Source organism: Etheostoma spectabile, chromosome 15 (assembly GCF_008692095.1).
Source record: "Etheostoma spectabile isolate EspeVRDwgs_2016 chromosome 15, UIUC_Espe_1.0, whole genome shotgun sequence".
NCBI classification, from domain to species: Eukaryota; Metazoa; Chordata; class Actinopteri; order Perciformes; family Percidae; genus Etheostoma; species Etheostoma spectabile.
In genome coordinates, this window is record NC_045747.1 from 16,519,214 (window position 1) to 16,544,014 (window position 24,801).

At 40.2% G+C, this 24,801-nt stretch overlaps 2 protein-coding genes across 2 annotated transcripts in view; both read left to right on the forward strand.

The window, feature by feature from the left end:
• limd2 (LIM domain containing 2) overlaps window positions 1-4,828 on the forward strand; it is an 11,830-nt gene extending 7,002 nt beyond the window's left edge. Inside the window, exons 2-4 of the mRNA XM_032537033.1 lie at window positions 2,530-2,574; window positions 2,806-2,942; window positions 3,041-4,828. Coding sequence (XP_032392924.1) covers window positions 2,530-2,574; window positions 2,806-2,942; window positions 3,041-3,200 — 342 coding nt within the window. The 3' untranslated portion in view covers window positions 3,201-4,828. The remainder of the gene's footprint in view (window positions 1-2,529; window positions 2,575-2,805; window positions 2,943-3,040) is intronic.
• A 1,832-nt stretch (window positions 4,829-6,660) lies between these two features.
• Window positions 6,661-23,958, forward strand: map3k3 (mitogen-activated protein kinase kinase kinase 3). Its single transcript, XM_032537590.1, has 17 exons — window positions 6,661-7,992; window positions 12,675-12,754; window positions 13,279-13,400; window positions 14,384-14,424; window positions 14,870-14,969; window positions 15,164-15,277; window positions 15,487-15,607; window positions 16,415-16,548; window positions 16,734-16,807; window positions 17,061-17,128; window positions 17,647-17,742; window positions 17,883-18,044; window positions 18,524-18,672; window positions 19,546-19,677; window positions 21,310-21,439; window positions 21,593-21,770; window positions 22,870-23,958. Exons 2-17 carry the CDS (start codon window positions 12,751-12,753, stop codon window positions 23,096-23,098), a joined length of 1,854 nt encoding a protein of 617 aa, XP_032393481.1. The 5' UTR covers window positions 6,661-7,992; window positions 12,675-12,750; the 3' UTR covers window positions 23,099-23,958.
• The last annotated feature ends 843 nt before the right edge of the window (window positions 23,959-24,801 follow it).

Genomic DNA, 24,801 nt, shown 5'->3' on the forward strand with positions numbered 1-24,801 from the left:
GGGGGGGCAGGCCAGAATCGACTCCATGCTATCTCCTTCACGGGGCCTCCCCTCTGCCCGTCAAAATAGAGCGACAGATTTTCTAACACGGTTCTTGGCGAAGATATGAGGCCCATTAACGTGATAAGAACAGTGGATAAAACCTGTCGAAAGCATATGTGTTTAATCCAGGGTCTGACTTTTAATTAAAAGAAACAGTGGTGACGGTGTGTTTTTCTTCTGAAAACATCATTGCTTGCCTATTGACATTGACTGATACACTGCCCTCTGGTGGACAGAACATATGCAACTTAAGTTTGATACCATTATAGGTCTTACTGAAGGCATTTAATAGTCAAAATATTATTAAATATTATTAAACAAACTTTGAATATGGTTTTTGGGCAAGCCAAAGCCCTATTACAAAGACACATTTGGCAAGTCAAAGAGTAATAGACCTACAGAAATGAAGATCAGCAGTTGCCAAAGATCTCCTTCTCTTTGCAACTCTGGTCCCCCCCCTCCCCCCTCCCCCACTTCGGCTCCAGCCAAACAGCCTTATATAACAGGGTTTTAGCAAAGTCTGCAGTGGACTTTTCCCTTGCCTAAACAGAGGCTGCCCTTCTTCCCTGCACACTGGCTGTTCCAATGGTAGTTACTGTGTGAATATCTCTCCGTCTGTTTATTATCTGCTGCCTTGAACTACCTGTTAGCCTTGCTTTAAGATGTGGCCTTGCTTGTTGCTGCTAGGGACTGGCTGCTATACTTTAGGGGGTAGATACAGTCATTACTACTAGTACTGTATGCAACCTCCTCCAGCTTGAGATGGTGCAAGCTTTTTCTTTCTTCTTAACCTTGTGAACGCCTCTGGGGAAATCTTTCAATTCTTCCTGTCATCACAAACCAAGCTGTAATTACTTGACACCTACAATGTGTAGGGAAACCTATGTGTGGTGACTAGGGGTGTGACGAGACGCTTACTCCACGAGACGAGACACATCACGAGATTGGGTACGACTCCACGACGAGAACGAGCGAGACGAGATTTTTTTTTAATTTAAAGAAATCCTCTATGAAATATATGAATGGAAAATAGTTTTTTATTCAACTGAAAAATCACAAAATGCCAAAAGTGCTATTTGAAATCAACTATTAATGATGAATGTTATTTAACTTCTTTTTTTAACTATTTTAATGAATTATATGCAGTAAAGTACAATTTCACACGAGAAATCTAACTCCTAACTCCTAACAATGATTTAAAAGTGGCAGGGGGATCTTCAATAGTAATTCACGCTCCATCACGCTGACATCACATCGCCTCACGAGACAACTTTTCACCCGCGAGAAATCTGCCTCACGTTTAATCAGCGAGATCTCGTAAAACGAGATCTCGTCACACCCTTAGTGGTGACCTATGTTAAATGGCAGCCAGAGAATTTAAGAGTGGACATACAATTGTGCATGATTGTAGGGGTTGAGTGATAGAAATGCTTCAATACATTCATGGATTACAAAAGATAAAGACTGGCAGAATAGGGGTCAGTCATGTTATTTCACTAAGAATTCTCTTACCATTTGTATGAGACCTCATATATTTCCCTGTGAAGTTCCTTAACCAGAATGCTGGTTCTCAGCTGTTCTGCTTTGTTGAGGGCAGCCCCATGCAGAGCGTCCCACAGCTCAGCTCACATGACCAGACAGAAGGCACCTGATCCTCTCCCAGGGGTGCAAAGAGACAGATGGAGTGAATAGAAAAAGGGGGGGAAAGAGAGATCAGATTGACAATACTAATACACTGGTAAAGGTAATACCAGGTCAGTGAAAAAAAATACATTCTTCCATCCTTGTGACGTTCTTTTGTTGCTTCCAATCTAAAGCGCTTTTCACACATGCAGTGTATATACCAGAAATGTTCAGGAACATTTTCTGCATAGGGTCATTTGTGACAGGAAATCTGTACCGCCAGTCTCCCACCTCAAGACCTAGTAAGGGAAAATGCTGGTACGGCTGTATTGTTATTCAAAGCTGTCAAATTGCAGGGACAAGAACGTAAAGGGTTACGTCATTCTGACAAGACTCAAGTGTGGTGACCAAACCAATCACAACCCATTTAAATCTTTTACTCGTTTACGGTTTAGCATTAACGCCAATGCTTTCGCCGGTGATTTGATAACTAACATAACTGTTTGCAAACAATCTAATTTTTTTTACAAGAACATTGGCACCAGACAAACGGCTCCTCGCCTGTCGTGATCCTGAAAATAATAAGAGACCGCCACGTACATCCGGGATCGCCCCATCTTCTTCTTCTTCTGTTGAGTTTTATGGCGGTTGCCATCTATGAGTGTTGCATTACCGCCATCTGCTAAACTGTCACTTTCCTCATCTATACCAGCAGGTGCAAGACCAAAATGTTCCTGAGTGTAGTGCATATGTGAATAGTGAAAAGCACTAGCGGTGCTTGAGATGTTATCCCAGTAGTAGTCTTTACACACATTAAATACATGTCTTTAAATTTTAAGTTTGTTTTTCTGTTTGCTTATCCAGGACACCAGGAACACCGCGGAAGAGAAACCTGTCCAGCGATCTAAGGTAAATATGCCTGTCTTTTGTTATCCCTCATTCAGGATTCAGTTCTTTTGTGTGTGTTACTCTTGCCCCACTTCACTTTCATCAGCCTTTTGATCTCCGAAAAGAGCAAAGGAAGTCTTTCCTGCATTTTGTATCTTTTGTAAATGCCAGCTTTCATCTCCCTGAGGGTCAACTAAAAGATCCCAGCCGGTTTGTGTGTCTGGTAGCAAATCGGTATATGTATGTGCTCAGTCCTTCAGCTTTAAGACCCAAAAGGAAGTGTGTTCATCATGTGAGAAGGCGGTCTACCCAATGGAGAGATTGGTTGCCAACAACCTGGTCTTCCATTCCACATGCTTCTGCTGCAAGCACTGCAACGCCAAACTTAGGTGACTATATATGCTGTTTTTCCTGTTTACTTGACTTTCTTCTTCTCCTGACTCCTTTTGGTTTATATATAACTGTTTCATTCCTCCTTTCCCTGCAGCCTTGGCACCTTCGCAGCTCTTCAAGGTGAATTTTACTGTAAACCCCACTATCAGCAGCTGTTCAAAAGCAAAGGCAACTACGACGAGGGGTTTGGACGCAAACAGCACAAAGAGCTCTGGGCCTCCAAGGAGACAGATAATATAACAAAGACAGCATAACACCTCCAATACATCACAATGAACACATGTCTCACATGCTGGGGCACAGTTAGATCATCCTACCGCTCACTTGCTTTTTAAATGCCATCAGAACAGATACATGCACAAACAGCTAGAAAATGACTGGCCAGTCATAATCCATACCACTTAAAATTTAATCGTGGGGATATATTTAAGATTCAATTTAATTGATATCTGTATTTTATAGTTTGGAATTAGGGAGATGATTGTGACCAAAAGCCTTCTCTGGTATCGGATAGTATAATAATTACTTTTCTTTTTTATTGTTTTTAATAATTTGCACCCTTTTTATTTTTTTTTAACACGTAAACTGTATGCTCAGGCAAACATATGAGAAGTTACAGAGCATACACTCAGGTCAATTTTCACCCAGGGTTTTAAAATACAAATGGCATAGTTTCACTTTTAACAAAAACACAAATGAAAATAATAGTCCTCAGTATTGTGACTTCGCTGTCAGACAGTTATGCCAGTTTGGTTTCATATATTTGAGGAACAAACAGGGTACAAAGTACTGTAAAATAACGTGCACATCAGCAACAGCTCACCTCTCGTGCTTAGTTTCATTATTGTTCGCTTCATCCCAAGGTTTGTTCTACTTTTATTGACCACTGTAAGTCTCGTCCTTGCATGTTGGATGACTGGGTCTTAATAGCCTTATCTTATGACTGTATTCATCGTTTGTGTTGTGAATAATCTTCGTTTCATTGATGCATAGCAACTCACTTTTTAAAGTGTTTTTTTTTTGTTTTTTTTAAGAAACACTTAAATTTGGATTTTATTGATGTCACCGCATAAGTTTGATCCTCTCTGAGCTTTTATTAATGGTTGAAATTTTGATGGAACTCTCAGATTGTGTTTTGTATACTATGTGTATGTAGAGCTGTAGTTTGTGATAAGTGAACATGCCCCACCTTAACTGTACTCTCGTCTTGCACATACACATGATGACCAGACAAGATGATCACTGGGAAACTGAGGCCTCGCTCGTAAACATCCCTCACTCCGTTGGATGAAACATCTTAGGAGGAGCTGTAAACATTTTGGTGAATTAATTACTACAATTACACTTCTGACACAAATAAGGATGTTGATGGACGGAGCTTAAGCCTTGCATGAAACCACACAATAGTGTTCCTTCGTCATTTCACAGTTTGTCAGTTGTTGCCGTCTTATAGTGATTTTTCCCTTGCTGTATTTGAGTGTGTTCATATAGCTGGACAGTTTTTAATGGGACAGACCCAATAAGTGTCTTCAACAGCCATCATTTTGTTACCACCAGTAAGCGTGGACAGGTTTCTTTTTTAAATGAATGCCTTCCTTTTCTCATCTCCTGTCTTATTAGCTAAATGCGTCTTAGCATCTGGACCTATATCGTATTGAATTTACTTGATGTGCTCCTGCCTGCCGCATGCAAAACCCATTGCAGAGCACCCCCTGCTGGGCAAAGTGTGACAGTAGTGTCTAGTGTGTGAGAGAAAAAAATAGCTTGCCCCTGAACTCAACATACTGTAGCCTTTTATTTTAATATGTTGCCTCCTAACCAATTAAGACAAGATTTCCACATCTATATTTCGTTCTATACAAAGAGTGAGTCTAAAGCCATTCAAATATCTCATTTTAGAAAATGTCTAAGTACCACTGAGACTTGAATGACACTTGAATGACAAAATACTTTTGTGACTGAAGGTTTACTGTGAATTTGAGCATGCTGTGCAGAATAGAAAGCTAAGTGGAAACAGATGGATATCTGCTAATTTCTTTTTTTTTTAAAGAACTGATATCTTTTTTTTAAAGAGAAGCCTTAGAAATAAATAGCTAACCCAATTGCTTTTTGAAACAATTCCTTTGAGTGCACAGATCTTTACAAAGAAATCTCCTGATCATGCCTTTATAAAAGAAACAGACCTGCTTACTCTGGAGCCCCACACTTTAGCATAGGATTATAATCAACCAGCAGCCATTTTTCCTATCTATCCACTTTTTATCCACATAAAATGTACAATAATTCAGTGTGACAGTGTATATTTTATTTTTTCATTTTACAGAGTATTGTATCTAGAAATGCTGTCTTTGTCATTCTCCGTTAGCAGTTTGCCAAGGTACTGCAGAATCTGAACTGCAACTTTGTGTAGTGTAACAGAGCAGACAAGGTACGCTTAACATTGGTGCCAAGAGGCTCAGGTGAATGATTGCAGTGGAACGTTGTAAATGTTAAACCTGTTAGTCATTTCATTTTTGTGCTTATCTTGATGTGAACTTTTCAATGCTGTTGTCATCGAGACATTTTAAATGTATACATCTTAGAAAATGTATTCTGTATTACAGACTTGACCTGTGGATTGAGGTGGCCTTACAGCAAAAGAACGCTTGGACTGTGTTTTCAGTCATTCTCCTCTAATCTCTCTTCTCTCTGTTGCTTAGTTGTGGTACGGAAGTGTAACATTTTAAAATGTAAGCGCCCCCCTTTCTACGCCAATATACACAATCATCTTGTGCATTTTTTTTCTCTTTTTTTTACATGCTTTTGGAGAAAAAAAATAAATGCTGGTGTTGATTTAATTCAGTGATTTTAGTGTGTTTATTGATGTAAAGGTGGGTAAATTCTTGAATTCCCAGTAGATTGACTGACTTCCTTGACTCACGGATTTCAACATTTTCAGTTCTATGGTTAAATTACTATCAGTTAATTTCTATTTCTACTGCACTATTTAGACAGTGATATTGTACTTTTTACTCTACTACATTTACTGTATTTGACAGCTTAAGTTAAGTTTATTGACAATTGTTTTTTTTTTTGCAAAATCTTTTATGGTTGCAGAAGATTTTTAATTAAAAAAAATGTTTTTATAATTTTTAAGGTTAGGTAGGCTCTTGTTAGAAGAAAAACAAACATTGTGAAGGTGTCACTTTGGGCATTTCTCACTGTTTTCTGCAAACCAACCAATTGCATATTGGAAAAAGTAATCATTAGTTGCACAAAATATTTTTAAAAATAGCTCTACCTCAACCAACCACAACAGTACAATAATGCAGGAGTATCAATACGTTAATAACGGGACATTTTCCTATGTTGTACTTTTTACTTTTAAGTACATTTTCTTGATATTTGCCTTGTAATCTTGTACTTACTTTGCAGTTTTAATTTTGTTACTTCTCTAGTCATCTGTATTTATTTCTGTCCTTGTGCCTTTTACATAAGTAACATTTTAAATGTCTTTTCATATTACACATCCACACTGTGGTATTAGTACTGTAGATTAGATCTGACTACTTTCTCTACCACTGTTTATTATGGCATCAATTAAGTGGCCAAAAGCTGCCTTTTGGATGCAGCAGTAAAATGACAGTGAAGACTTCAAGACCGATTTTCCTATAGTCTTGAATGCAACATAAACCCGAACTACGTCACAGCTGGTCCGCCCCGTTAATAATATTGTGCGCGCGCCTGCAGAAAGAGTTAGACCGAACAGCGCGCTCCCGCAGCTGCGCGTCGCTTATTTGGATAGTTTAGTAACCAGAAATCCCCCCATGGGAATAAATCCATGTTCTTACACACGTATGGACGACGGAGAGTGAAGCATTTGGCAAACATGGAGCCGACTTTGAAGTCCAGGTTTTTTCACGACTTGGAATCTTGAAGTGGGTTCCGGTAGCGATATTTTTTTCTGTCAGGAAGTTTGACGTATTCGGCTGAAGATTATTTCATACTTTGTTTTGGTTCGGGGGAAAGTTGTGGACTGCCGTTGACTAACAGAAGCAGCGCGACGACTCTGTGACTCTGAGAAAAGACTACGTTAAAGTTAGTTTGGAGCTCACGCGAACACTTAAGGAACCGTAATATAAGAGTCCGAAGCTGCAAAGTTTAAACATCGATGGAGTTTATCCAACTTCGCCTCGCTTGACATAATACATCGAGGTTATCTGTATGTATACATGTATTTTCTTCTGCCAGTGTCATTTCAGTCACTTTTGGCTAAATGGCTGAACTCAATCATGTTGCGCGCTAAATTGTACTTTTTTTTTTATAGGCCTATATGCATTCTTACATAGTTATAAATCATATTCAATCTGCAATGCGATGCAGTTTTATGCAAAAGTAAAGATATCTGCAGCCTAGACTGTTTTGGACTCTAACCTGGCAACACAGAGAAGGAAAATCTGCAAACCTAGCAGGAAGAGAGACTATTAAAATCACGGAAATCGTTCGATCTTTTCCTCTGGCGAAGCCGTTACTTACAGATGGATTTCATACAGGCCACACGGTTACTCTTACACCTTGTTTGCTAGTCTTTTGTTCGTATTTTATGGGATACATATCCCTGTCCTGCAAGCCCGAAAGCGTTGATAGCGTGTGTGGCAAATGTGAAAATGTTTTGGAAATTTAAGTTTTCCAAAGATCCGAGGCTGCAGGGGAGAAGAGGTTTGTCTTTGGGCCACAGCTGGAGCAGCCTGATGTAGGCTTTTTTTCACTGGAACAATTTCTCTGTAAAACGCACAGCTGTCTGATGTGTTTGTTTTTACAACCTGGAAATTATCCGTTTGTGTGAGTGCTTTAATTTCCCGTTGAAGAAGAGTTACCTGGGGGGTTAGCCCCACCATGGCGCCCCCGCTCTCGCACACGCTCTCCGGTGTGTCGGTCTGAGAGCCCCGATGGACGTGAGCAACGGCTGGACCTCCTGCGTCATCCCTGCCGCGAGACATCGGTGACCGGAGTCGGCTGCACGCGGTACAAGCGGGCTTGTGGTGACGAAGGTCATCAAGGCGACAGGTGAGGGTTGTGCACGTGACAGGGATGACAGGTATATGATGAATGCTGCATTCAGGTCATGTGGGGAAAATGGTAACTGTAGTCAGGAGTTTGAAATACTACATATCTATGTGTAATGTTTTTTGTTCTTTAAACAAAAAAATCATGTGAGGAATACTGAATCTTATATTTTATTTGTCCTCAAAGTTGTCAGGTATAAGTCTTTCAGTACTTCCAAAAAAAGATTTATAAATTGAAGAAGCTGAATTTGCTAACGCACACAAAATATCCATAGAAATAAAGAGCACCTTGGGCTAGCCTACTTTGTCCTCTGTGCTACGGCCCTGCTTGAAAATGTCTTTTACATCATCTTCATTATGGGAAACACTATAAACAACAGTTCATCTGGACAGTCAGGTAGTCAGCTATCCTGTGCACCATGAGTTTATTTTCCTTCAAAATAATTACTTAAAAAACCATCAAAACAGAACACATATAAGCCAAAAGTGTGTCTGGATAGGTAATTGGTTTTAAGCTAAAGTGGTCAATTAAAATATCTTGATTTTTAGTTAACATTGTACAATACTAAATGAGACTATGACCCTAATGGCAGTGCTGGTACCTGCAGGATCAATGAAATGAAATGCAGTAAGGCAGCCTATGCAGAGTTCAGAGCAGCAAAGAAAAGATCAGCTAGTATTAATACCTACCTACCTTAAAATACCTATAATCAAGTAGGTCTACAACATAGGTTTTACTTTAAAATTTATAAATTCAAATGAAGTATTCACAAAATGTACGGCCCTATTTGTTAAGAAAGGAAATAGGTATACATGATTATAAACTACAGGTGTAACCATGCATATGCTTTGGTTTAGAAGCATTATTGAAAACAAACCTTTTAAAGCATCTGAAAATATAAATAACTTGGATGTAGTTGTTTAGTGATTGTCAATGCACCAAATAAACAAACATATTTGCACAAGTTAAAATCATTTACATACAGAAAGTCATTGTTTTTAGTGTTCAAATTGCAGTTGCTACCTAAATGGAGCACCAAATACATGGAAGTACGGTATAAACTGCCAGCTTGCTAATAAGGCAGGCAGATTACTACAAAACATGGTATCTGCTTAGTAAATAAAAGAGAATCAATTAAAAAGGTCAGCAGTAGCACTCGATTGTGAACTGTTGGATGTGTTCATGTGATTCATGTAGTTTTGTGTTAATAGAAGAAGCAAATAACACAAATAAATATGATTGTGACAGAGATGTTATTCTGTTTGCTGCCCAGGGACTACATATGAAAATGAGCTTATACAGTGGTGCTCAAAAGTTTACATGCCCATGCTTAAGTTGACTAAAAAGAGGAATAAAATAATCATGTTTTGGAAATTTATTTTAATACCTTAATTAAAAAATGAGGTAAAATCCAACCTTTAAGGACACCAATTTTCTTTGTGAATGAATAACGTATTGTAAATAAATAAATGTTCTTATTTAAAATACAGGGGGCATAAGTATACATACCCCTATGTTAAATTCCCATAGAGGCAGGCAGATTTTTATTATTAAAGGCCAGTTATTTCCTGGATTCAGGATATTATGCATCCTGATAAAGTTCCCTTGGCCTTTAGAATTAAAATAGCCCCACATCCTCACATACTCTTCACCATGCTTAGAGATAGGCATGGGATACTTTCTATAAAATCATCTCTCAATGCAAATCAAACCAGGTATTAGTCTAACTGAAATAAAACCATGCCTATCTCTAAGCATGGTGAAGAGTATGTGATGATGTGGGGCTATTTTAATTCTAAAGGCCAAGGGAACTTTATCAGGATGCATAATATCCTGAATCCAGGAAATAACTGGCCTTTAATAATAAAAATCTGCCTGCCTCTATGGGAATTTAACATAGGGGTATGTATACTTATGCCCCCTGTATTTTAAATAAGAACATTTATTTATTTACAATACGTTATTCATTCACAAAGAAAATTGGTGTCCTTAAAGGTTGGATTTTACCTCATTTTTTAATTAAGGTATTAAAATAAATTTCCAAAACATGATTTTTTTATTCCTCTTTTTAGTCAACTTAAGCATGGGCATGTAAACTTTTGAGCACCACTGTAGCTAACATTGACTGTTTCCTGCCCCTGTCAAATAAACAAATACAAAAATAAATAAATATTGAGACATGATATACAGCTATATCTGGTCAGATGGTCTGGTGGCTCAATACTTAGCTCAGTCAGGGCTTTGATTTATGACTTTCATAACTTGTTATCAAATCTGTACTAACACTTCCAATCTCCACTCTAACCCACCGGAATCTCCACAAATTTGAAAAAGGTCCTCCATTGTAATAACTGTTATAGGTTGAAATATCCATTATTCCCTGGATGATAAAAGCTAGTTGTTGATACTTTTTGTGGTTGACAGCTGTATAAATATACATCGGTATGGACAAGAGACGCCCTCCTTTTCTTTTATTATCAATTAAAGTACTAGCAACTTGTTGAGATTGTATTCTGTAAGTGGGGTGGGTTACTTTGAACCCAAAACACATGTGCACCTGAAACAGGGGCATCATCAGGCCAGGGGATTTTGCTGTGAAGCACTGAGTCCAGATGCATGACTGGCCAGAGACAGAGTAAGAACTGTGGCTGGGAAAAACAGCCTCAGACTAAACACCTCTCAAAGCAGACAGAAAAGAGGGGGGGGGGGAGATCCATGTAAATCCTGCTAGTCCTGGAAATGTGATACAAGGAAAATAAAACGGCACAGCTGACTGGACTGGTAGAGCACAGCCTTCTTCTCCATTGAATTCCCCTCATTCCGCTTGGGCGGTAATTAAAATCAGGAGAAGCAAGGGAGAGAAGAGGGACGCTGGGGTAATGGACAGAGAGGGTAGTTGTTGTGTTGTTGACTACAAGGACCCCTTGAGGTGCAGATGTTGTCCTTTTCTCTCCAGATCCAGCACCTCTACTGTTCCCTATGGAGAATATGTTGTGGTTAGAGAGGAGATAATGCCTCTGAATGTCCTAAAGATACTGTACATCCATGCAACTAGCGGTGGAGTATTACCCTTTAGTATGGCACAAGCATGAAGTAAAAGGGTTGAAGGACAAAAGGACTTGGCATCTATGGGAACATGAGAGTGGCGGAAGCTTTAAACGAACATGGCAGCACTTCAATGACCACAGGCGGACATGCCCAGCATTCCTGTGGGTGATTATTACCCAGAAATCCACAGAGTCAATGAGTTGCCTCAGGTACTGATGCTCGCCGTTTTCTTCTCAGACAGCCTTCTGACTGTGTACACTCAGAAAGACCGTTGCAGCCTCTTCTGTAGGTTCCATCATCAGACAGTGTTCATTCATCTTGATCTCTGGTATGGTTATATTTTGTATCAAACCAGTCATTAGTTTCCTAGGCTTACAAGGCACTTAACCACAGATCTATCTGTACTAGTAAGGGGATCAGGTATCCGCCAGACATTACCGTTTTTTTATCAGTTACATTCATGCAGAAACTTTTGCAACACAGCGATTTGCAGCTTTAAGTTACTGAGCTTGAATAAATAAATGTTAAGAACAAGAGCTTTGGTATTGATTGCATTTGGTATCAGCAGATTATACCTGAGGTGAGATACTGGAATCAGGAGAGAAAAAGTCAGATGAGTGCGTCCCTGGTAGAGCTTTTAGTCTCTGATTTTATGAGTGATTGTCTTTTGGTTTTGTTGCTTGTTTTATAAGTTTGTTAAAAGTAGCTATATCTGTTTTACAAACCAAATGAATTACAAAAACTAAGTTTGTGTTTGTTATTTTGTGTGTTCCTTTGTTGAATTAGTTTACATTCAATGGTTTATTGGTACAAATTTCGGGGGAAGCCCTCTCCATTGAAGGAAATGCCTCGGTTTATGGTGCTGTTGACGCCTTGAACTGGCCAGACAATATTGCCCAGTTAACATCTACATTGGAGTTATAACACAGCAGAGTCAGGGGTTTTGGCAGCTAGTGCAATCAGAGAAATATAAAGCTGGTAGATATTTAAAAATGGCAGAAAACTCCCTGGAACAAACATTCTTCCCATATGAACTGTGTCAGACTGATTGCTGCCTGTGCAGCTTGAATTTCAGCTGTTTTCAATTGTCAATCTTTCTCATGGGCAAAACATACAACACATTCTCACATGCACTGCACACTTTCTCATTCACTCAGGGTTCAGGGTACTCAGTCAGAGAAATCTTTAGATATGTGTTCTGCAGGCTTTGGTTACATTTTACATGTCTGCAAGGAATTATGCATGAACTAGGTTTTGTGCTGTTAATGAAAATTAGGTTCTCTGTTTAGTGTAACATTAAAACCCTCTATTATGTAATTTAATTACCTAGATAAAATATAATAAGGATGCAGTGCAGCTTCTTTGTCACACCAGCCTTCAGATTTGATACTTTTTCTACTCCTCCTCTTCTTATTAATGTTTACCACCAAGGCAATGTTTTATGGGCTGAGGTACCTGCACTGAGTGTTGTGAGACTGGTTGATAACCTTTGGCATAGGTCATCGCCTGTCTGACTCAATGACTCACATCCCTTTGCTCTTTCTCTGTGCAAAGAAATATGAAAAAAAAGTACCAGCATCAGTTAGTTCACACTTTCTTTTATACATAACTGATTTCTGTTTGTACCACTACAGGCTGTGGATCGATTGGCTCACCACAGACAGGTTTCTGAAGACTGGTTTGTAGACCACGTACGCAAACATCACAGCAATGAGTAAGTCCTCTATATTCTGATGTTAGACAGACAGCATGGTTTTCACACAGCATGAGTTAAAAACAGACACACACTCGGACCAAACACCATCCCTGAGGCCAAAGTCTGTGCAAGCTGCTGCTCCAGACACTGTCAGATGAAGAATTGGTTTTCGCCCTTATGGAGATGGGGGTCTGGTTCTCTCCGCTGCCCTGGGGCTGTATGATGTCTGTCCAAATTACACAAGGAGAATATTTTCTCTTCGTGAGCTTGTCCAGCCAAGGCAGAGCTTGCCCTGAGATCAAACATGGGAATAGGCATAGCAACACTGCAGTCCTTCCCTGCCTTTAATACCCTGTCACAGGATAGTCCCAATATGGATGTAGTTAAAATGACTGACTACTTGTCTGCACATACCTTTTAGAGCAGAACTAAGTGCAAGGGGCTCATATCTCTCTTTCTGTCATGCACACGTACACACAGGCCATCCATTATCCAATCCACACTCTAATTGTGTATTTTTCCCAACCCACTATCCTGTTCAGATGAAAGGCAGGCTCTCCACTCTATAATGAAGGACCTGGTTGCCCTTCAGATGACGCGGCGCCAGCCTGTGTTATCGTATGACAGCGGCAAACCCAAGACACCGGCCCAGACCAATAGACAGGTGCGGTAAAGCTGCAATTGAACAAACAGAAGACTACAGATGGTTCGGAAGCTTAGGCTTGTATAAAGTTGTCCTCATACTGTAAAACAGGATTTCTCATAAACCATGAATAATTGCAATGGTGCCCTTATTATCTAGGATAGTATAATCAAATAACTTTAGTTTTTACGGTGAGCTGTAGATACATTTTGTATTGGTTTCAGTACTGTAGTTCTGAAGAAGCAATGTAGCCAGCTGTTTAGATTCCCTGAAACCCAAAGCTTCCAGGTTCAACCCCACAAATGTCTCCATGAACAGTCATGCATTTTGTGGGAGTGTCCCTCAGCAATAAAGGAGGGTCTGCTGAATTGTAAATAAAAAGTCCTAAATAGTTAAGGTGAGGATGAAGCATGATAAACCTAGCAGGCGGTGGGCAGTCTTCTGCTTAGTACGCAGGGTAAGATTTGTCTTTAAGTTGTGTTTGGTATAAATGATGCTGAATTTTGAAGTCTGGAGGGCCATATTCTGACAAAATAATGCTTTTCTTCATGGCTACGGGTTTGTAGACCATAGAATTTAAACTTTGGACCACCGCTATAATAAAGAACAGTGTAATTGGATATCCCCCGTTCAAGTATATTCTTGTTTCTCTAAAAATATATTTATGCCCATGTAGAAAGGTGGCCAGTAGCCCACCCACCCTCACTTTCTACCACAGCTGCAGGCAGCCACAGAGGATAGCCAAAGCAGACAACTCATGTGCAGTTCAGTGTTTGCTTAAAACCAGAGACTGTCCGCCTGGGAAAGACTCTCCACCATTTTCCCACCTCAATACCTTAAGTTTGGTCTTATTATGAGTGGAATTTAGTTTTCTCCAATTATGTAGCAATGGAGAAGGCACAGAGTGACATGTCTTCCCAGCGTATAATCTATTGAAGGCAGTGCATGTGCAAGTCAGTCTTTAAGTCTTTTCTTTTATCTTTCTGTTTCTTTTTTTCTCTCAGGACGATGTCAGGATAAAGTTTGAGTTCTCAGGAGAGAGGAGGTGAGTTTTGTTTTGGGCTATTTTTACGTGCGTGCGTGTACATTTTACATGCATACATCTATATATCTATACGCAAGTGTTAGAGAGAGCATAAACTCACACAGAGATATTAACATCGTCCCTCAGTCATCCTGTTCTCATCACATGTTCTAGTTCATGAGAAAGAGCCCATCTCAGACTCCACACCACTTAATTCAGACTGGTATGTGAGCTGGAGAATGGAAGGGGAAAAGGAAAAGGACTGTGGTTAGTATGTGGCTGCCAGCGCAAACCACAAATATGCAAGGTGTACTTAGAGAAATCTGCACACACTACAAACAGCAGCATGTGTGTATTTTGCTTGCACATGTGCATGTAAGTCAAAAGCAGATTCCTTCATTGCGGGTACAAATCTCTCGATAATCTGTCTGTCTGTGTGATTACTTGCTTCTTTTTTTATGTGTAGGATCCTGATGTTTGGACGGCCTGTGCAGTTTGAGGAAATCCAGCAGAAAGTCAAGACTGTCTTTGGCCAGCTGCTAGACCTGCATTATATGAACAATGAGGTAAAGTGGAGAAGCTGGAACAAGGGAATGTTTGGCATTACTGCTTGAAAAATGATTTGAGTGATACATCAATCATCAAAATAGTATGTATGTATATATATATATATATATATATATATATATATATATATATATATATATATATATATAAAAATATAAATAATTGTTTTTGTGTTTGTCTTGTATTCTTGCAGTTGTCCATCCCTCTGCGAGATCAGGATGACCTGGACAAGGCAATCGACCTGCTGGACCGAAGCGCCAACATGAAGAGCATTAGGATCCTGCTGCTCACTCCGGAGCACAGCAATGTAAGACACACACACACATTGGGCCGGCATTTACAGTTTACTATTGCACCACTGACATTTCTTCACCATAGAGCCGTGTTGTGTAAAATCAAAGTTCCTCATTACATGTAAATTACACTAACTGGCTTGCTGACAAGAAGCGATTGGTTAATCATGTTTTTGAAGGCTTCTTTAAACCTCATGTTCTCTTCTCCTCGTTCCAACTGCAGGCCTCCTCCCCCTCTCACCACATGCCGTCTAAGCAGGTGAGGATCAAGTCCTCCCATTCTACCGGAGACGTTAGCACTGTGTACCAATCCTCCGAGCCCAGGGGGCGCCACTTATCAACTGGTACATATCTTCACCTGTCATTCATATTTATCTCTCTACTCTGATAGTTCACACATTGATTTAAAGAAAGAAAAGTAGACACTTCATTTTTCTCAAAAGCCTCAACATTTTGTTAAAATCCAGGGTAGCTGTCACATTGTTGTGCCATTACCACTTCTTTTTTACTACCTTGATTTCCTTGTCTGTCGCCTTCTCTCTCGCTCTCTCTCCGCCTGTTCTTTCTTTGGCTTCCCCTTTTAGCAATGGGTCCACTTCCTTTTCCTGTTCACCATTACTAGATGATGCCTGCTGGACAGCAGCCAATCAGATTACAGAATGCTATTAGTTTGGTGGACCATTAGCCTGGTTTGAGATGAAGTGGCTGCAGGAGGGCTTGAGCCGTGGACTTTGGCAGCACCAGGCCATAAATATTAGAACCAGCTCTCAGACGTTGCTCCCGAATGGAAGCAATCAGTAGTTTTAATGGCTTTTTTTCTTTATCTTTGTGGGAGAGAGGGCCTTTTTGAATGTTACATTTTTGTCACAACAGTTACTGCAGGGATGTGAGTTGTCTGAGTGTGGTCTCAGCTTGTGCACGTCTGCTTTTGTGCTGCTTGTACGCTTCCCTGCATGGAAATACATCTCAGCATAGATGAATAGGGCCTGTTTGTTTAAAAAATATATATATGCAAAGCCATTTTCCATCAATATTATCGTCACATATGATGTTCTTAAAGCACATTGATGCTGACATTTTTATGCACTTTTCAGTCCTCATGTCCGTAAAGGCTTTTCTAATGTTTGCTCTTCACTGCTGTCTAATCCCAGGTTCTCAGAACACGGGGCGTAGCTCGCCGCCTCCTGGCTACGTGCCTGAACGCCAGCAGAGGATCGCCCGCCAAGGTTCATACACCAGCATAAACAGTGAGGGGGAGTTCATCCCAGAGACCAGCGATCAGTGTGTGAGTTGTTGCTACACTATTAATAGGGAAATGATGTGGTGTGTTTATAATTATATTGAGATTTGATCACATGAACTAGAAAGATGAAATATTGGGTTCATGTTTCAAAAGTTGTGAAATATAAATTCTTAATTTTTTTTTAAATGTGTACACACACCCTTTATTTTCTATTATGCCCTGTGCAGGTACTGGATCCCTGGAGCAGCGCAGAAAACTCTGTCTCTGGAAGCTGTCAGTCTCTAGACAGCAACTCAGACAGGTGAGGAGCAAACTCTGCCTGCCAGAAACTTACAAAAAAATATATATATATATGTGTGTGTGTCTGTGTGTGTCTGTGTGTGTGTGTGTGTGTGTGTGTGTGTGTGTGTGTGTGTGTGTGTGTGTGTGTATATATACGTATGTGTATATATATATAATAATTGGTGTTTGCGAAATTAAAAATAGAACTGTAACCTATCTAAAGTCTCTCAACATCTCATCTTCCTTCCTTATTTCCTTCTCCTCTCTCACAGCCCCTCACTGAGGAAGTCTCGCATGCACAGAGCCAAGAGTTACCCTGATAATCGCCAGGAGTGCTCAGGTGAGAGCAGCTACAAGAAAAGTTCCTTCCAACCTTTAAGGGAAATATTTAGTTAAAGCAGCACACTCACTTCTTATGGGATAAAGCATTGTGACAGCCACATTCAAACTTCCTTTAAACCATCAGGACACTATGGTGGAAGATGTCAATAGACTTTGGCTGCAAGTTGTGAGAGATGCATGAGAACATTTGTGAACCAATCATCCACCATAAATATCTGGCCCAGGCCTTTTATAAAAAACTGAGTAAAACTTTACTGGATTTGTACATAGGCGTTTGTGTGTATACGCATATATATGTCTAGTAATTGATTTACTTAATTACTTATTTTTATTTCTTCTTCTTATTTACTCCTTTCTGTTTGTTCTTTTTTGTGTCTGACTAGCAAGTTCTTAAGTATAAACTACAAGGGAGAGTGATAAAGTAGCTCACGTGAATGTTGTGTGACTCATTGAGCTAAACCTTTCAAACTACAGAGTAACCCTGCAGACCCTTGACTTTTGGATATTTACTTTTAGACCGAGAGAATCATGTGTATGACAGAATAGCAGGTAAAGGAGGCACCTATCCTCGTAGGTACCATGTCTCCCTGCATCATAAGGACCACAGTGAAGGTAAGACAATTAGCATTTTATCTCCGTTTATCAACGATGTGACATCTCACGCTCTCTCTTTGTATTTTCCTCCCCCTTTAATTTGCCTGTCCATCATGTGCTATTTAACCGCAGCCTGACTTTTTCCCGCTCTACTTCAGGTCGTCGGACGTTTCCGCGGATCCGTCGCCCCCAGGGGAACCTGTTTACTCTGGTGCCCTCACGCCGGTCGCTCAATGGCAGCGAGGAGAGCGTGGGCAGCTGGCAGCTGGTCGACGCTCAGGGCAGGCTCCGTCCCCAAGATCGTTCTGTTGCGCATAAGTGTGAGTGTTGATCTAGAAGAACTCTAAACAAAATGTCCTTTAGAAAATAAACTTTACTTTTTAGGACAACATTTATTCTTAAGAGGTAAATCAATTCTACATTGCAGTTTTCAAAGTAATACCAATGCTTAAATCATGTTATAAGGGTTTCCACCAAAACTTACTTTTAGCAGGATGAAAAAAAACAATAAAACAATATTTTAAAGGTTGATCAGTAAATTTAGCTACTGAAACTCTGAGTAGTCAAATAATAAAAGTAAAAAATTGATTCCTATGTAAACTGCACCAAATGAATTGCTGATAGATGTTAATTTCAACTCAACTTTGTCCATCTAATACAGACATAGTTCTGTTAAGCCTCCCTTTCCACAAGCCCTGGAGGAAACAGTTGGCTTGTGAGGAAAAAGATTATAAATAATGCTCTTTTTTTTCTGATATGTAAGATGGCATGTACAAGCTGTGTGTATTTTATTTTTCAGCGCCCAGTGCTCCAATGACGTGGCGGCGGGGGAAGCTTCTGGGCCAAGGAGCGTTTGGTCGGGTTTACTTGTGTTACGATGTGGATACTGGGAGGGAGCTGGCTGCCAAGCAGGTCCAGTTTGATCCTGAGAGTCCTGAGACCAGCAAGGTGAGACATTAACATGGCTAGATCAAGTTCACAGAGACAGAATGCTTGGTTGACTTGTGCCTTCCTCTTTTCTCTTTCTCTGGTAATGTTGAGAACATTTCAGATATTGCTGATGGCGTGCTACCTCTTGTTATTGCTTCAATTGTTTGCTTTGCTGACATTGCATGTACATGTAGACATCTTGCTACTTCTGGTTGCACATTAAAAAAAGGCAATGGTGTCACTTCCTTCTTACTTTTACATTACATCTCATGGATGGTGACATTACAGTATTTGGTAAAATTTGTACTTAATATTTTACTTTAGTCTGTTGATTAATAACAAATCATAAGTCTGAACTACCGCCCAACTGCAGAAGCAAAAAACATATGTTTGTGAGGTCTTAAGTCAGGAGGTAAGCCAAAAAAACTTAATGATGTGGAATCAGTTGCTTTTAATAAACCTGCTTCTGTGTTGGGACTCGGGGATTACATTGACTTCCCCGGTCTGTCTGCGTCTCTCTCTCTCAATCTCCTCTCTCTGTCTCTCTCTCTCTCTCTCTCTCTCTCTCTCTCTCTCTTTCTCTCTCTCTGTCTCTCTCTCTCTCTCTGTTGTGGCCTCATTCTCTGAAGTAAACACAGGAACTTCTTTTAAGGAACAGCTTTCATTCACTCTCTGCATTAGGTTTAACTTTTGTTTCCACATGAAGCCATAAATCTTGTCATCTTTGTGTTTATGGTTACATTTGTTTGTCATCAGTTTGTCATCAGGGCTCCACCATGTCCGGAAAATGCATTCTGTTTACATATAAAAACAGTAAATCACCAAAGATACATTGTTCAGGAATGACAGCTTTTATGTTTGATGTCTGAGTGGTCATGTGAATCTGTACAGGAAGTCAGCGCTTTGGAGTGCGAAATCCAGTTGCTGAAAAATCTGCATCACGAGCGCATTGTTCAGTACTACGGCTGTCTGAGGGACCACAATGAGAAGACCCTCACTATTTTCATGGAGTACATGCCGGGGGTGAGTCCCAGATACTTTTGATTTCACAGCTTCAACCAGGGCTCTGAGAAAGGGTTAGTTTTCCCAGGTCAAAACCTACAAATCAATTCCAAAACCTCAGTCTTTGTGTTGAGTCTAAGTGCATCTAATGTTGGGATGTAAGGAAATTATAATTTAAACTCAGGCAACAAAGCCAGTCACATAAGACACGAGGAGGGCAAACAAAGGACAACAATCGATTCCAAACAGTTTGAACTGATATTAAGAAGTGTGGTTGGGCACCTTTCCTCTATTCCTCTGAACCTGAAACTATGCCCAAGGTTTATAAAGTTATAAACTTTTTCTTTTCAACCACAGACAGTTTTCCAAGGATTCCTTTTCACTGGATCTCAATGTTGACCTCAGTAACCTTGCTTCAGTTTTTGATCCTGGGCCATAGTTGTGTAGCCAACATCTTGTCAAGTCTCAAAAACTATCAAGATAAAGAGACAGCAGGAGATTAAGGGATGTACTAAAGCAGAAAAAGAACCAGAAGAAACATGTCAGCCAGTAGACAGCGAATTCTTCTTAGGTCCTGCTGTCTACAAATAACTAATCGTAAAACAGAGCAATGATACTTGGTCTCTCCTCATTTCTGGCTTTTTTACTTCCATTTACCAAGTATCTTTTATCAGTCCAATTTGCCTAATCACTGCAGTTGAGTAGATGCGGTCAAAATGCAAACACAAATGAAATTGTGAAATTTGATTTGGTTTTGAGTTGAGTTCCCGCAACTATTTGTTCAAAAGGACCCATTCCATTGCCAATGTTTTGAATGCAAGACAGACATTTTTCAGTTGCCATATTTGAACTTGACTTCTGGCTCAGACCTCCAGTAGTGGGGTACATTGGTGCTCCTAAGGCATTTTTACATTCGCCACAGCCAACCTAGCGCACGGCAATGTGACGTCAAAATGACATAGATCTCGCTGGCGCGCCAGGATTTTAAGTCCACAGTGGGCACACCACTCTATTTTTTTCAGCGGCGCACAACAACGGTAACAGGAAGCATGGACGAGTTTGAATGCAAGCTTTCCGAGCACTGCAAGTCTTTCTTGTAAACTTGGGTTAAGATGAGTTCTTTTATGGTGAATGAAAGGCTTGATTCAATGAAGTAGGTCATGGAACCGTTGTACAGACATTCTGAAGTATGCAAAATGCTTCTCTTTGTCTATCGTCCTCATTTGTTTCACGAGATATTGAACTCACCATATTTATATCTGGCGTTATGAAAAGGACAAACATTCCTCCTTCTTTTTTCTTTGTTTCTTTGCAAGCCGGCTCTCATCCATTGAATCCAATATCATCTTATCCACTGTGGACATTGACGTCAATGCTGCTGTCAGTTCTGCTATTGTTTACCTTTTTCTTCTTCTAGTCCGTAGAAATAGCAAAGTAGGTAACCTTTCCTTAGTTGCGACACTTCTGTTCAGTGGAAGACTTCAGCTAGTGTCGGGACAACCATGCGCGAGTATAAACAGTTACTGCACTCCTATGACGTCACATTGGCGCGCAACAGGCTGGCTGCAGCTAGTATACTGGACGCCTTAAACTCTGGATGTATTCACAGTCTGTGTGCTATTGTCTAAAGCACATGCTTTTTTTCCTTATCAGGGTTCAGTTAAAGACCAGCTAAAGGCCTACGGGGCGCTGACAGAGAACGTGACCCGGAAATACACAAGACAGATCTTGGAGGGCATGTCCTATCTGCACAGCAACATGATTGTACATCGGGACATCAAAGGTAGTACTGTTAAACTACAGAGGTTGAGTATTATACTGTTTTGACACAAGATTAAAATGTTGACAGTGTTTTTAATATATAGATGTTTGTGTTTTACAGCATGTGGTAGGTGATTGGTGAGGTAACATATTTAAGTGTTCCATGTCAACTCAGGTGCCAACATCCTGCGGGATTCAGCAGGCAACGTGAAGCTCGGCGATTTCGGTGCCAGCAAGAGGCTGCAGACCATCTGCATGTCTGGCACTGGCATCCGCTCTGTGACCGGCACCCCCTACTGGATGAGCCCGGAGGTGATTAGTGGAGAGGGCTATGGCAGGAAGGCTGATGTCTGGTAAGACTGGGAGATACACAGCAGTGTAGTTTTAAGTTTGATCATAATAGGAGCATAAATACACAATTTAAATGTTCATGTTTTTGCCTTCTTTAGCAAACTCTGATGTTTTTTGGTTAATAAGATCACTCAGTAGTGCATTCATACATGTTGACACATAGTTTGAGTGACTGGATGAATACTTGCTTTAATCGCCTGGTAGAAGCTGTAGAGCAGATTTTACAAATGTATCCACTAGGACACTAAATAAGGGAGATACTGTGTAAACAACGGCATACAAACTCTTTCCTTTAGACTTATAAATCTTGATTCTTAATGGGATGTAGAAGTACTGTTACGACTGATAATCTGTTGTCACAACAAATAAAGCTACTAATACTGCGTATAAGAGTATAAGACTTGTGTAACTGACAAATATGCACATACACATAACACACACAACACATAATGCTTTTTACGTCTGTACCACAAGCAACAATTTGATGGAAATGACACCTGTATCTGCCAGTAAAAATACTTTGGTATAATATAGGGATGGCGGTTACGTTCATGTAGTGACTTGGTAGAAATACCTATATTCAACATGATAATTTTGAGACAGTCACTAGGGGCTGACGGGATGAGACATGTGGATGTGAAAAAAAGGTCAAAAACAGATGACATACTCCTAAAGTGGCATAATCTCTGTCCTCTCAAAGGGAGAAAACATGTTTGTGAAGTGAGAAGCCTGCTGTATGTAACCCAGTTCCTACCACACTCCCACACACAAAGCAGACAGCATTCCCTTATGTAATCTGATTGGGTTGCGAACCACCAGTCGAGTGATGTGATTGGCTGATGGCCAGTCAGACAGGTCGTAGCAGAGGTTGGTATGTTCCAGGTTCTTAGCCCATGCTGCAGGGGGATTACTGCTCCCAGGAGGGCTTGTTTAACTCCCAAACAGGTAGAGGAGGCCCTCTGCAGCCAGCAAGTTTCCATTCAAAACATTCCTGTTAAGCTTTAGTTACAAGCTGCTAATATGTAGTATTTGTTTCAGCTTGTTTTGTGACTCCACTCCAGATTAAAGTAAAGCAAAAACAGTCACATATTTTTTTTACAGGAGCCTTGGATGTACAGTGGTGGAGATGCTAACAGAAAAGCCTCCATGGGCTGAATACGAAGCCATGGCGGCCATATTCAAGATTGCCACTCAACCCACCAACCCACTGCTGCCCTCGCACACCTCCGACCAGGCACGGGACTTCATTAGCTGCATCTTTGTGGAGGCCAAGCACAGGCCCAGTGCTGAGGAGTTGCTCAGACATCCCTTCTCCCAGATTATGTGCTAAAACCTGCCTGGTTTTCTGAACTTTAACCACAGAGCAGTAGCTTCTTCAAAACCCATTCATGGCAGAAATACGGACATGCAACTGGTCTAGAAGTCAGTGTTAAACCCACTGAACCTCTGCCACCGTTCAGATACTCCTCTCACACAAATCCAAAGAACAAGACAGTTTAACAACAGCAGTCATCAATGCCTTAAAAAACCAATGCCAGTACATGCTCTGACAAGGGTCACCACCAGGGGGAAACAAAACATTAAGTATCTGGTGGGCTGCTGAACCTTCTCATAAACATACCACACACTCCAAATGATGCACTCCAAAGGCAGCATCATTCATCTTCATCAAGTCTTTTCTTCTGGGTTTACGTTCACATTGGGCAGTTATGAGAAATGCCAGGAAGACCTACAGTGTTTAAAACATTTTATTTTAAAGCTACAGCACACAACAGTGTTAAATGGATGGGATTGTTCTCTCGTTTTCCACCTCATCCCTGTCTCGTTTTGAACAAAGAAAACTTCGACCTTAAACTAGAACTCTGTTAAGCTATTTGTGATGCAACTCACATTTCTGACTACATGTTTTTGTAGTTTGGATGAAACACAGAGCGATGTCACATGGAGATGTGTGTAGTGTAGCTACACTGGAGTATAATAGAAGAATTATCAATAATTAACAGGTTGAGTTATGTTTTAGTTTTAGCCCTACAGTAGTAAAGCTCTGTTGAGTAGTTTCTGTCGCCCCCATAAGGAATTTTAAGTAATGACAACAATACTGTTGCTGCGTCCACATGAAACAAGCCTTCCGTGTTTGCACACAGCCCCCACCACTCCTCCACGCTAGTAGTCAAGGAGGACACGGAGGATCATGATGGACTCTTCAGAAGAAGTCATTGTCCGGACGACACAATCTTCTGAACATAGCCATACTGGGATATACAGAGAGAGTTGTGTGGAGCTGATTCTTAATTTGCTTTGTATCAACTCATATGGCAATGGCTTGAATGTAACGGACGTTCATTAATATCAAAAAGTTACGCACTAAAACTTTAAGCAATCTTTTACCATGGTTTAGTAATCTTACAGGTAGACATGAATAATAGGAGCCAAATAAACACATTTCTTCACTAACAGTACCCTCAATAGACCATGATGCATGGCAGCTACTAGCCCCAGTTTGTGCCTCTATGGTATTACCATTAAATTAAAATCCCAGTGGCAATCTTCTGTTCTCTAATTATGCAGTGATCTTTTATCTTTGCTTAACTACACTTACTTTTGCTCTGAGTATAAATTAAGCAAAAACACGTCATTTCCTTCTACCAACTTTGTTTGGATTTGGAAACTTGTGAAATCGTTTTATCTGTATTGATATTTTATAATGCAAAAATAATGCTTTAATACATTTATTTTGAAGTACAAATACAGCAAGGGCATATGGCAGGGTCAATTACTTGGATAATAAATACAATCTTTAGAAAGAGGTTTAAACATTTTTAGTAAAACAGCAAACTAAATTCTTTTTTTATCCGATAGTTAAAAGAGTGTGAATGCCCTCAAAGCAGCAGTAACTTCTGTTGTATGATATTATGGGTTTTTAAAGATTACCGGGTCTTTATTTTTCAGAGAACCAATGGCTTAGCTCTGAGACTTAAATGACCATGAGAGGCACAAACTAAGGCATTGCAGCTCCATTCCCTGATTTAGGCA